General features: G+C 35.7%; 1 protein-coding gene across 3 annotated transcripts in view; it reads left to right on the top strand.

Moving 5' to 3' along the window:
- GPATCH2 (G-patch domain containing 2) overlaps positions 1-11,398 on the top strand; it is a 168,062-nt gene extending 156,664 nt beyond the window's left edge. For 2 of the 3 annotated variants that reach the window (XM_038586155.1, XM_038586154.1), the window contains one exon: positions 7,529-11,398. In XM_038586155.1, the coding sequence (XP_038442083.1) occupies positions 7,529-7,646 (118 nt within the window). In that variant the 3' untranslated portion in view covers positions 7,647-11,398. The remainder of the gene's footprint in view (positions 1-7,528) is intronic. The other variant, XR_005385700.1, reaches the window with a different exon arrangement.
- The last annotated feature ends 689 nt before the right edge of the window (positions 11,399-12,087 follow it).

The raw sequence follows: 12,087 nt of genomic DNA, 5'->3' as shown, positions 1-12,087 counted from the left end.
GCTTCCAGAGTTGAGTTAGCATGTAGAACTATTTCAAAATGAATATTCTTCCCATTTTATAGGCCCTTTCAGACCTCCCCCCAAAACACATCAAATTGAGATACATTTTCACACTTTCTGTTGCCTCTAGTCAACATTCAATCTAAGGTGGAAAAATGCAGGTAAAGATAACAGTCTCTCATGTGAAGTAGGGGATAAGAGTTAAAAGGCAGACAGCTTGAATATTATTTAATGATCCCCTCTGATTTATATGTGAAATATTGTACAGTTAAACAGCACTTTTAGAAAATATTTACCAAAGCATTGTCAGAAGACTATAATTTGGCACTCTAACTTTATAATCCTGAACAGGGTTTATACAACAATTGAAAACTCCAAGAATAAACAGTTATGTATTATACATGTAATAAATACTTGTAAGTCACCGATGAAATTAATAACCCAAAATCTGATCTTTACCTGCTAGTGTGTTGAAAATTTTACTCACCCTGTTTTAGCAATAGCATTGAAGCATAATTTCATTCACTTTGTACAGCTATAGAGCTATAGTCTAGCCAGCAGTGTTATCGGTTGAACATTTATTAATTGTGACAGGAACACCAAATTTATTTCAGTGCTTTAGCTTATTTACTGCTCTTTCACCTTTGTATTTTGTATCGACAAAGTAAAATGAATATTGATAAGGTTAGATATTGATTTTTAAATGTATGGCTTGTTCTCTGCCTCATTCAAAGTCACATACCAAAAGATAGTGGATGTCTCAGTAGCAAAGGATGTAGATTTACTATTATAAAATTGAGAACTGTTGAAGCAAGAAGGTTTGCCAGCAGAATGCATTTTATAGTTTGAAAAATGTCACCTGTAAAGGTGAAGAAAAGCAGTGAGCAAAATAGAAAGAATATTATTAACACATTTTTAAAAGGCAGTCAGCAATGTTGGTTATGGTCTGCGTTTTTGGTAGAAGTCATAGCTTAGTAAGGATCTCATAGTGAAAAGATATAAGCGTGCTTTTGGAAATATTATGGCTACCACATTCATTTAAAGGTTTAGTCCACTACGCATTACTAAATTCATTGTTATCCACAATTAGTATTTGCTGTTACTATTTTGCTTTGTATTGAACTGATAGCATAGGGAAAATATTCATCGAAAAGAGTCAACCTTTTTCCTATACATTTTATATTACGTAGACATGCCTAGTGAAGTTTAATATCTTGGTATAGATATTGCTCCAGGCTATGTTTTCATGGACATGCAAGATCTTTGCAAGGGGTTGCTTTACAGCCTTCTGTGACTTTTTGACTTCTTCCTCAGCATTCTACTGGTATTTCAATAATAAAATAATCTTGGAATATTTAAGACAATAAAGGCAAGTTGCAAACCATAATAATGGGTAAAGATTTTTTAAAGATGTACTTTTAATTAAAAGTCTTACTGATCATAATCAGGAAATGGTTAGTGTAACCAAGCTCCCTTCCTGCTGTATCTCTTCAGTTGTCCAAAATTTATTTTATCAATAATTGTATTTTTATTTTCTTTTACCACTGGATCTATATGATCAATGTAGATTATCTAATCTCTTCCAGGACTTTAAAATGGGCAGACTTTTGGAGATGTTGTTGTTTTTAATTTTGAAACCAAACATATCACCCTCATCCTCTTGATACTGAAACCAAACATATCACCCTCATCCTCTTGATACATGCATCACCAAACTGACTTTCAGTTTGGTGTTTTAGGAGAGTCTTAACTCTCCACTACCATTTGGTACAAGGTATACTTAAGGAGAGGGTAAACATCCACATTAGATAGAAAATAATCATGTTCCTGACAATATGAAAGACTAAATAATGAGAAAATTCTCAAACTACAGAATACCTGGACATACCTAACAAAGTGTAAAGCAATCTTTTTAGATGCATAGCTGAGACTAAAGGAAATTGTTCCAGACCAGAAATGGTCCTATGGAGCCCCCATGCCCATGCCCAGTTTTGCCAATCTAGGAAACCCTGAGGTGGGTTTGTTAGTGCCCCGTAGGAAGGGAGCTAAGCTGAGAAGTTGGATGTAAGGATCGTATCAAGTCAGAACATCTGGAAAGCTCTATCCTAAGAAGAAGGCAGGTTAGAAACAAAACTTACCCACAGGCATGGGAAAATAAGAATCTCATTTCTACCTGAGCTCCAAGTAGAAGACTCTGAAGATGTATAACCAGAGCTTATCCTCACATGAGTTTCTACTTTAAAATTATACCAAGTCAACAAATTAACATAAAAACCGGACTTTGAAGCAAAGCTTCTAAAGTTTCTTTTTTCTAAAGCTACTTTAGTGGTACATGCCTTAAACCCCAATGACTATCTTAATTTCACAAATGAAAACCTACTGAAGGTGATGTCATAAACCAAAACTTAAAAAAAAATGGAAATTATAAACAGATTTAAAAACAGAAGGAAATAACTATAGAAAAAAAGTAAGACAAGCATGGTAAAGAACCAAAGAGAATTTGATATTCTTATTTATTATGAAAAAATCTTGAAAATTATAAATTCACTGGATGGATGACACATTCAATACAGCTAGCCATACAACAACAACAAAACTAATGAATTCTAAGAGCAATCTGAAAAGATTGCCTAAAAGAAGCACTGAGATAAAAATATAGAAGATAGAATGGCTACAGGATTATGAGGGGGATGAAGTTCAACATACATCCAATAGGGCTTCCACGAGGAGTAAAAAGAATAGGGAGGTCCATTATTTGAGGATCATATTGACTGAATTCAGTGAAAATGATGGAATTTATACAACTGAAGGAAAATGTGAATCTTCATATTCAAAAAAGTACAAGTCCTTATCAAGAAACAGTAAATATAAATTTAGTTGTATCTAGACTCATTGTAATAAAACTTAAGAACACCAAAGAGAAAGAAAAGGACTTAGCAGCCAGGGAAAAAAGATGGAACCTACATCAGAATGAAATTACAATGGTAGCAGACTTAAAAACATCAGTACAGTCCAGAAGATAAGAGTAATATTTTCAAAGTGTGGAGATAAAATAATAATCAACATAGAGTTTTATATCCAGTTAAACCACTTCCTAAGAGTGAGGATGAAATAAAGACAATTTCAGGTAAATACCAATTATTACTAAACTTAATATGTCATGTAGAAGAAAACGGAATTCATAAAGAGAGAATCAAAATCAAAATGGAGGGGCACCTGGATGTCTCATCTGTTAAGCATCTGCCTTCAGCTCAGGTCATGATCTCAGGGTCCTGGGATGGAGCCCTGTGTCAGGTTCTCTGCTCAGTGGAGAGTCTGCTTCTCCCTCTCCCTCACTCCCTTCCCTCCCCCTACTCCCCCCTCCCCATGCTCTCTCTCATAAATAAATAAATAAATAAATAAATAAATAAATAAATAAATAAATAAATAAAATATTTTTTTTTAATAAGCTGGAAGTAAAACTCTGGACAACAATACGGACATGTGATGAAATAATAAGTCAGTTATGCATGTTGATATTTAAAGGTAATCACTAAAACAATAAAAATGCAACATATAATTTTCAAGCTGATGTAAGCAAACAATAAGTGCCAGAAAGGAAGAGACAAAAATGTAGAGGAATGCAAGGCAAATAGCATTAAATAATACAGGAAAAATAGATCCAAATATACCGAGGATCACAATAAATGTAAATGGAGTAGATGCCTCAGTTAAATTCAAGGATTATTATAATAGATAAAAAAAAGCAAAACAAACCCCCGTGAATTGTGTTTACAAGTACAACTAAAACTTAAATTGTAATTTAAATACCCACCAGATCAGCTGGATTTATAGCAAGCAAAATGAATCTTTAGGTATCACAAGAGAGTTGAACCTCTCTCTTCAGACAGACTTGCTATGTGCTAGGTTAGACTAGTAATTTCTGGGGTTTAAAATTTATGAACAGTAAAATCCAAGTCATTTGGGAGAATGTGGCAGAAGAAATGACATAAGAGAAAATATTGGTGATATAATATTTTAAGTCAGATGTTCAGTCAGTGAATGAATAAGATTTGGACTCAAATGTAAGTCCACATTCTAATTGAGACACTTTCTAGCTAGTTGACTTGGGGCAGGTTGTATTACCTCTTCAAACCTCAGTGTCATCTATAAAATGGAACCAATAATACCTATCTTTTAGATTGATAAGGAAGAGCAAAAGAAATGGTGAATATGGAAGCATCTGTAACCTGAAGAGCTGTAGCTATCATCATATTTTGTTATCCACCTATGTCAGTGTATGTTTGCTGTATATGCAAATTGAGAGAAATTATTACAATTCACTTATAACCCAGTTAATTTTTATTTTAGTTGTTTGAAGCATCATCATCACTAGAATTGTTTATTTGCCATTAATTCTCATGGAAAGTGTGTAGGTTTTTGGAGTAAACTTAACCAAATTAGAATCTTAGCTTACTCACTATGTAGTCATGGTCAAATGACATCATGTCTCCAAGCCCGACTAGAATTCCTTCCTAGCACAGTTGTTATGAGGAATGGATCTAATGAATGCCATATGTCTAACAAGTAAACAATGTGTGTGGTACGTAGTAGGCAGACCATAAATGATCCTGATTATATTATTGTAAATAGACATAACTGTGTGCCTTCAGAACCAATACAATTTTAAGATTTTTTTAGCTTTTTTTAAACACTCTTCTTTGATTCGTAATGATTCCATAAGAAATATATTTCTGTATAATCAAAATATCTATTAATAAAAACACTCTTGGGGCACCTGGTGGCTCAGTCAGTTGAGCGTCTGCCTTCAGCTGAGATCATGACCCCAGGGTTCTGGAATTGAGCCCCACACTGAGGTCCCTGCTCAGCCAGAAGTCTGCTTCTCCCTCTCCTCCTACCCCTCCCCCTGCTCATACACTCCCTCACTCTCTTTCTTTCACTCTCAAATAAATAAATAAAATCTTTAGAAAAAAATATTTCCATATCCAAACATGTCAATATAGATCACATCTTTCATTCGTTACAAAGTTTTTCTCAGGGATCCCTGGGTGGCGCAGCGGTTTGGCGCCTGCCTTTGGCCCAGGGCGCGATCCTGGAGGCCTGGGATCGAATCCCACGTCGGGCTCCCGGTGCATGGAGCCTGCTTCTCCCTCTGCCTGTGTCTCTGCCTCTCTGTCTCTCTCTGTGTAACTATCATGAATAAATAAATAAAATCTTTAAAAAAAAAAAAAAACAAAGTTTTTCTCACCTTGAAAAAAACAAAAACAAAACAAAACAGGAAATTAGTTCCACATTAAATTTTTATTATTTAAAAAGTATGTGCCTTGTATTCTAAGCCAGTAAGGGTTTGAACTGATTTGAGTTAGCAAAACTCACTTGAGAAACGTCTACAGTATTGCAGAAAAGATGCAGAATGGCCTGAATCAGGCTTTTCTATATTAAGAATAAAACAAAACATCTGACAAAGTGTAGTAACACCTACCATTTTCTCACCTCTCAAACTGTGCTAAATGCTGTTTCTTTCCTTAACAGTAATCAAAAAAATCATGTCCTTAAATTAGTTATTAAGAACAGAGAAAAAAAAATAAGAACAGAGAGCCATATTATAACTCGTAGTTTTAATAACCACTAATAATAATATTATTATTATTATTATTAATAGCCCTGCCCCCCAGCTAGCTGGTAAAGAGGGAAAAGAGGATGGAAGAAAGAGCGAGCGCATACCACAAACGCGTTCTGAATACAGGGGAGGGACTGAAGCGGGGTGCACTAGCTGTTATGTAGGAAGCAGCATGTGTCACCTCCCCTTCCATTGGCTGTTTATCCAACATCAATACAACACTTTAGGAGCCAAATTACTAAACAAGCTGCCAATTAGGCTTGCAGTCAGCTGGACAGATTAGCAGCTAAGAGAGGCCGATACAAGATTTTCATCTCTTGAGCCAATTACGCCAGTGAATTACCATCCACAATACTCCCTGGAAGATTTTAGGGGAAAGGACTGAGTCACCTGTCACAGAAAGGAGAGATCCCACATCAAGGGGGCTGGGCATGGGGAGCATGCGGGCGGGCGAGCAGGCTAGGTATTGCTAAAATTGCCGGAGCAGGAGGAGAGCCTTCCAGGAAAGGACTGAAAAGATTTAGCACTGCCAGGAGCAAAAGGAAAGGAAATTATGGTTGTAGGAGGCTGTGTGGAGACTGAGTTGTTCCCCTCCTAAGTCTTAATCTCATAAAAAGGATGAGAGACCAACAGTAGATCTCACTCCGGAATCACTGTCCATGAAAAATGAACTGTTAGCTTGTCTTTAAGGTTGCATAGAAAAGCTTTTTTTATCATTATTATTATTCTTTCAGGAATCCATGGTTACATGTGGAAAGATTTAACATGTGAGAAGTTAGATGTTCTCCCATTTTTATTGTTTTACTTCAAAGTACAAGATAATGCTTTATCTCATTTTATTTTCATTAAGAAGAGAGATGAAAGCAGCACCTAAAAAAGAGAGTGGGTTCTTTTCTACCCAGATTAAGAACAACAAGGATGGGAGGATTACAGTGGCCAATCTTGGGACCCCCGTGCTGGAAATTATCAACATTTTTACATGGTGATACTCATTCACCATTTGCTGTTCACTTTAGGACTGAGAAGTGACCACAATTTAGCAATTTTTGAAGGGGTGTATTCAGGTGGCCTCATGTTTTTTTCTTAAATATTAAACAAATCTTACACCTGAACTTTAGCAAGCTCTTAAATCCAAAATATGATAAAATATGATTAAAGAGATGTGTAGCCCAGAGCACCATTAGACCTCTGATGTGATTTGACCTTACAGATGGAATTAAACTAATTTGTGGCAATTACTTAAAAATCAGGGATATGGGATAGAATTGCTAGTGCACTGTTCAACCTGACATACCTGACCAGTGGCTGTTCAGAAAACACTAGATATCCTGGAGGTCTGTTTTGGAAATGCATCTTTTGCCCTGGTCTAGCAGTAAATAATGTTAGTTATGAATTTTTTTATACCTATCATTGCCATTCAAGCCTTTTACAACTGAAAGTTTTTTCCAGTACACATTAAGATACTTGTTTCAGTGAGCTAAGACCCCATTTGACAAGTCCCAGACTGCCTCATTATGTGGTCACCTGGTTCTCATCTATTCCCAGTTACTAATTCAGCAAATGGCAATGGTGCATTTCATTCTCAGTCCTACAATGTACTGAAGACTGAGGCTCTCACAATGTCCAATACACGGCTTTGAAAATCAGCTGATGATAGCAAACGAATGTCCATTATTAAAACTTATTTCTAGCACTTTGCACTTTCTTTCTTCTACAAGTCAGAATCATGGGAAGCAGTCTACTTGCTCTCCCCCAGAATGCCAGATACAAAGCACCACATAAAATAAACTTGTTGGAAGAAAAACTTAGGAGAATATGATTTTCTTAACTTGAGAGAATCTTCATCTATGTCTGTACTAATATGGTTTGGGGGCTTGTTGTGTTTTTTTGTCATTTTTTTAATTTCAGGATTTGTAGGGGAAAACGCTCAGCCAATCCTAGAAAACAACATTGGAAACCGAATGCTCCAGAATATGGGCTGGACACCTGGGTCAGGCCTTGGACGAGGTGGCAAGGGGATCGCTGAGCCAATTCAAGCTCTGCAGAGGCCAAAAGGATTAGGTCTCGGATTCCCTCTTCCAAAAAGCACCCCTGCGACTGCCACTCCCAATTCAGGAAAATCCACCTAAGAAGAAAAGCAAAGAAGAAACGGTTCATCATTTTTATTCACGATATATATTCCATTGTTTTAAAATTTCAACATAGCTTCTGTTTTTGAAGCAAAAATCTACATTGCCTCCAACTTATCACTCTAGCGTCATAACTGCATACAGTCCTGCCACAGTGATAGAAATGGGGTTCCTTTGCAATTCCTGGTGCTAAAGTGAAAACCTTTACCTTTTAAATTTTGCAGCAATTTTCAGCTATTTCTAGGTATAAAGAAGAGCTCATTTCTCCTATTTATTTTGATCTCATAGGTCAATCATTTCTAGCTCGATTCATTCGTGTGTGTGTGTGTGTGTGTGTGTGCGTGCACGTGTGCAATGCCCAAGCAAATGTGAGCACACCCACAGGTTTCTCAAATGGGATAGGCCAGAAAGGATGGTGTTTCCAATCATCCCAAGAACTTGAGAGACTTGTCATCACATCAGTGAAGTCCTAATCAAGTCTTTGTTTGAAAGGCTTGCCAATTTCACATTCCTCAAATTTGGCCTTTTTGTGAGGATTCTATAATGGGGTGGTACCAATGAATCTATCCTTGGACAATGTAGTATAAAGTTCACAGTGGAAAAATAGCAATTAATGTTTCCCTCTGACGTTTTGACCAAAATAAACCTCATCAATGTTATCACCAGAGTGCCCACAACATGACTTCAATGCAGATTTTACAAATTTTACCTCATCTAGAACATAAAATAATGATTGAAAGAAAAATGTATTTTTTAAATTCACCATGACTGAACTGTAAATTCTGTTGATCTAGACTGACTTCTACCTCTCTCTTCCCAAAGGTTGATATTTTTTTTTAAGATCAGTGCAAAGGTGGTAAGCTAATTTTCAATTTTAACCATTGGGGTAGCCTATTAGGATTACCAGATCAATTAATTTGAAAATTTAAATGGCTCTCCCAAGAATTCAGAATTCTGGCAATGATCCAGCCCATTTACAAGGTGAACAAGAGAATGAATGGTAATGATTTGCCCTTTCTAACATCTAAGTAGTTACTTTAAAATCAAGCAAAACAAGTCATTTTTATTATGTGCCTCCTATTGTTATTTTTGAATCATCTGCTTCATAATGCCAGAGATTCTAAATTGCTCTTAGCTTGGAAGATGTTGATCTTCATTATTAAGGACTGATAATATATTTATAATGGCTTTTATTGGTTGAGTAAAGGTCAAAATAACGCATGAGAATCACCTTTCTAATGGAGTTTTTTAACTTATTTTATAAGAGCATTTTTAGGTTCTCAGAAAAATTAAGAAGGTATAGAGATTTCTCACATACCCTCTGCCCCCACACATGTATTATCAGCATCCCCCACCAGAGTGGGACATTGGTTACAATTGACAAGACTACATTGACACATCCTAATCATCCAAAGTACACAGCTTACACTATAATTCACTCTGGTCTTGTACATTCTATAGGTTTGGATAAATGTAAGATGACATGGATCTGCCATTATATTATCACACAGAGCAGTTGCACTGCCCTGAAAATCCTCAATGCTCCATTCTAGTAGGTTTTAGAAAATTTTGCACATCCCCAAGAGTTTTTTAAAGTGGGGAGAGGAAGTTTGTGCAGATAGTATAGACCTTTCCTAGGTGGTCCCCTAGCAGCCAGCTGGGGAGAAAGGGTCATCCTGCCATTTGAGAGCCTCTATGTTTGCGAATTGTACATGTTCCTTTTAAGAATTACCTTCTTTCCTAGGGATATTGTGGTAAGAGGACAGGTTAGTTAAGGGATTATAGACTACCAAGTGAATAGCTCTTTTGAGGCATTCTTATTAAATAGAATAACCCTGTTGTATCTTTTATGTTTGTCTCTTTGAAATCAGCTGTTTAAAAAATTTTTTTTTAATTTTGTTGTTAAATACTCATTCTAACTATGTAATGGGTAAAACCTGGAGGAGATCATCTATATACCAGGTAAAAAAATTATTTATGATAGTGTATAGTGCTCTAGGGTCTATTCAAAGTATTTTTTTTTAATTCATTGCCCGAAAATCTTCTAAAACCCTAGAATTTTGAAAAGCAGAATTTGGAGCCACTGATAACACACAGTTACATTATTATGAGACTAGTCCCAAACTCCTGAAGACTTGGCTGTTCTTTTTCATTTTGCGATGTTCTAACCCTCATAGGAAGAGCAGAACATATACCCACTGGCATGGGGAAACTCCTTCATTAAATATCACAGTCTTTATGAGCATGGTGTATCGTTTCCCCTTTGGAAAGGCGGTAGTCACCTGAAGCAGCCCCTCTGAGATGCTCACTTAGCTTGGGTGTTGTTCTCGAACACTCCCTCCAAATTAGTTCATTTTCAGCAAGCAGAAGAAAGGTCTAATTCTTGATGTCTAGAGTCCCTCTATGCAGCTCTCAGAGGACTTAAGATATTTTCTATGTTACAGAAGTATTTAACTATACCAAATATATGAATCAATTCTCAAAGTAGAGAAGTGACAACATCTTCCCCCCCCACCCATCCCACACACACAAACATACGTCAGAAGCATGTACATCCCTTCCCCATTCAGTCCTCAAGAAAAATCAGTGCAGACCTGATGTTCTGTTTGTACCCAAACGTAACTGGAGAAATAATTAAAATATTCCATTTTTAATGTAAATCAAATCTCTTTTTAAGATATTAAGCCCACTAATATGTGTTTCACATATAGTTAATTTTTACCTGTTACTATGCACACAGAACCCAAAGCATCCAAAGGAATTCATGATTTAGAATGCACATTCAGGTCTCCTTAGAAGGTGGTAAGATTTTTCTCTGCTCATATGTGACGCCACTTGTCTATGCTACAGTATCTAAAGCCCAAAGTCAAATGAATCAGTCATGCCAAAAGCTTTAGAGAATACATAGGTCTCTTCCTTTATAAATTATCCAACCTTAGCTGTACCCCAGAGAGGCTGAACATGACTACCTTAGCAGTTCCACTTTTTTTTTCTTTGTATACATATTATACTTGATACTGATGAGACCGTGTGATCGGGTCATTTCCTTCCCGCCTTCCCTCCTTCTCTCCATCCTTCCCCCAAATATAATTTTTAAGGCTAGTTTCCCCTCAAATTTGTTTGCTTTCATTTTTCAGTTACAAGGTACCCCTTTAAAAACAGCATAACTAACTAAAATTTACCAATTAATTAGTCTCAATATTTAAATACATAGATTTATAACTCATTCTGTGGTTATCAAACAGAGGTTAAGACAGTCGGGTTAAAGATATGCATAATGTATACTTAGAGGTGTGTTTAGAGGGCACATATGTATGCAATAAACAGACATGATTGCAAAATATTGCATTTTATTAATGTTTATTTTAACATTGTGAATTGATATTCTTGTAATTAATTGAACTGACAGTTGCTTCTCTTCACATTTTCATTTTGCGCTAATATTTCATGAAAGAGAAAACCATTTCTTCCTGTATTTTGTCTTTCTAAAAACAAAAAGTGATCTAAATTAAATTAGTATTGTAAAATGAAGTTGGTTAGCAAAGAGTATTTTGGATTTTTTTTTAGGTGTTTTTTTTTCCTTTTGGTAGAAAGCTATATTAATAGTACAACGAAGAATGAGAAAATAAAACAATGTTTAAAAATGTTATTTATAAGCAGTCATTGTCTTTGTGCGTTAAATGTTTACCTCTCGACCTTAAGGTAATAAAAGATAGAGTTGAAAGTACTTTTAAAAAATTTAATTACTACCCTTTGACAATTAAGATCTAACAATTAAATTCATTGTTTAATTTCTAAGCCCTGGAAAATTTCCGTATTTACAAAAAAATTTAGAGAAAAAAATTGGCAAACATATTTGATGAAAGACATATTTATATTGGACTGATGAAAAACATATTTATTCCCAGCTGACTGTGACCTGTTCTACTACATTTTCGTCATGTGTTTATTATCTCCGAAGTTGGGCAAAACTGACTGATTCAAGGCCCTCCTACTCAAACGTTGTCTGATTCTCAGGAATTCTTCCTTCTCAAAGAGAATCAAGTACACATTCCTCTCTCTGGCCACTCGAAATGTCACTGAGAATCCTATACATTCCAGTCACTCCATTTCCCCCTGGAACATTGTACCTTCCACAAACGTGCTTGGATATTTTAAATACTCTGTGATACTAAAGTGTTGAGTTTTGTTTGCTTATAAGAAGCATCTCACTATGTTGATAAAATTTTATCTTCTCTCCTGAAAGACTAGAGTTGTTAGAGTGAGTAGCTTTTTTTTTTTTTTTTTTTCATCCAGTAGGTATTAAATACTCATTTATTTAACAGGCTTGCAGTAATA

The sequence above is a fragment of the Canis lupus genome, chromosome 38, assembly GCF_011100685.1.
Source record: "Canis lupus familiaris isolate Mischka breed German Shepherd chromosome 38, alternate assembly UU_Cfam_GSD_1.0, whole genome shotgun sequence".
Taxonomy (NCBI): domain Eukaryota; kingdom Metazoa; phylum Chordata; class Mammalia; order Carnivora; family Canidae; genus Canis; species Canis lupus.
This window is presented reverse-complemented; position numbering and strand designations above follow the sequence as displayed.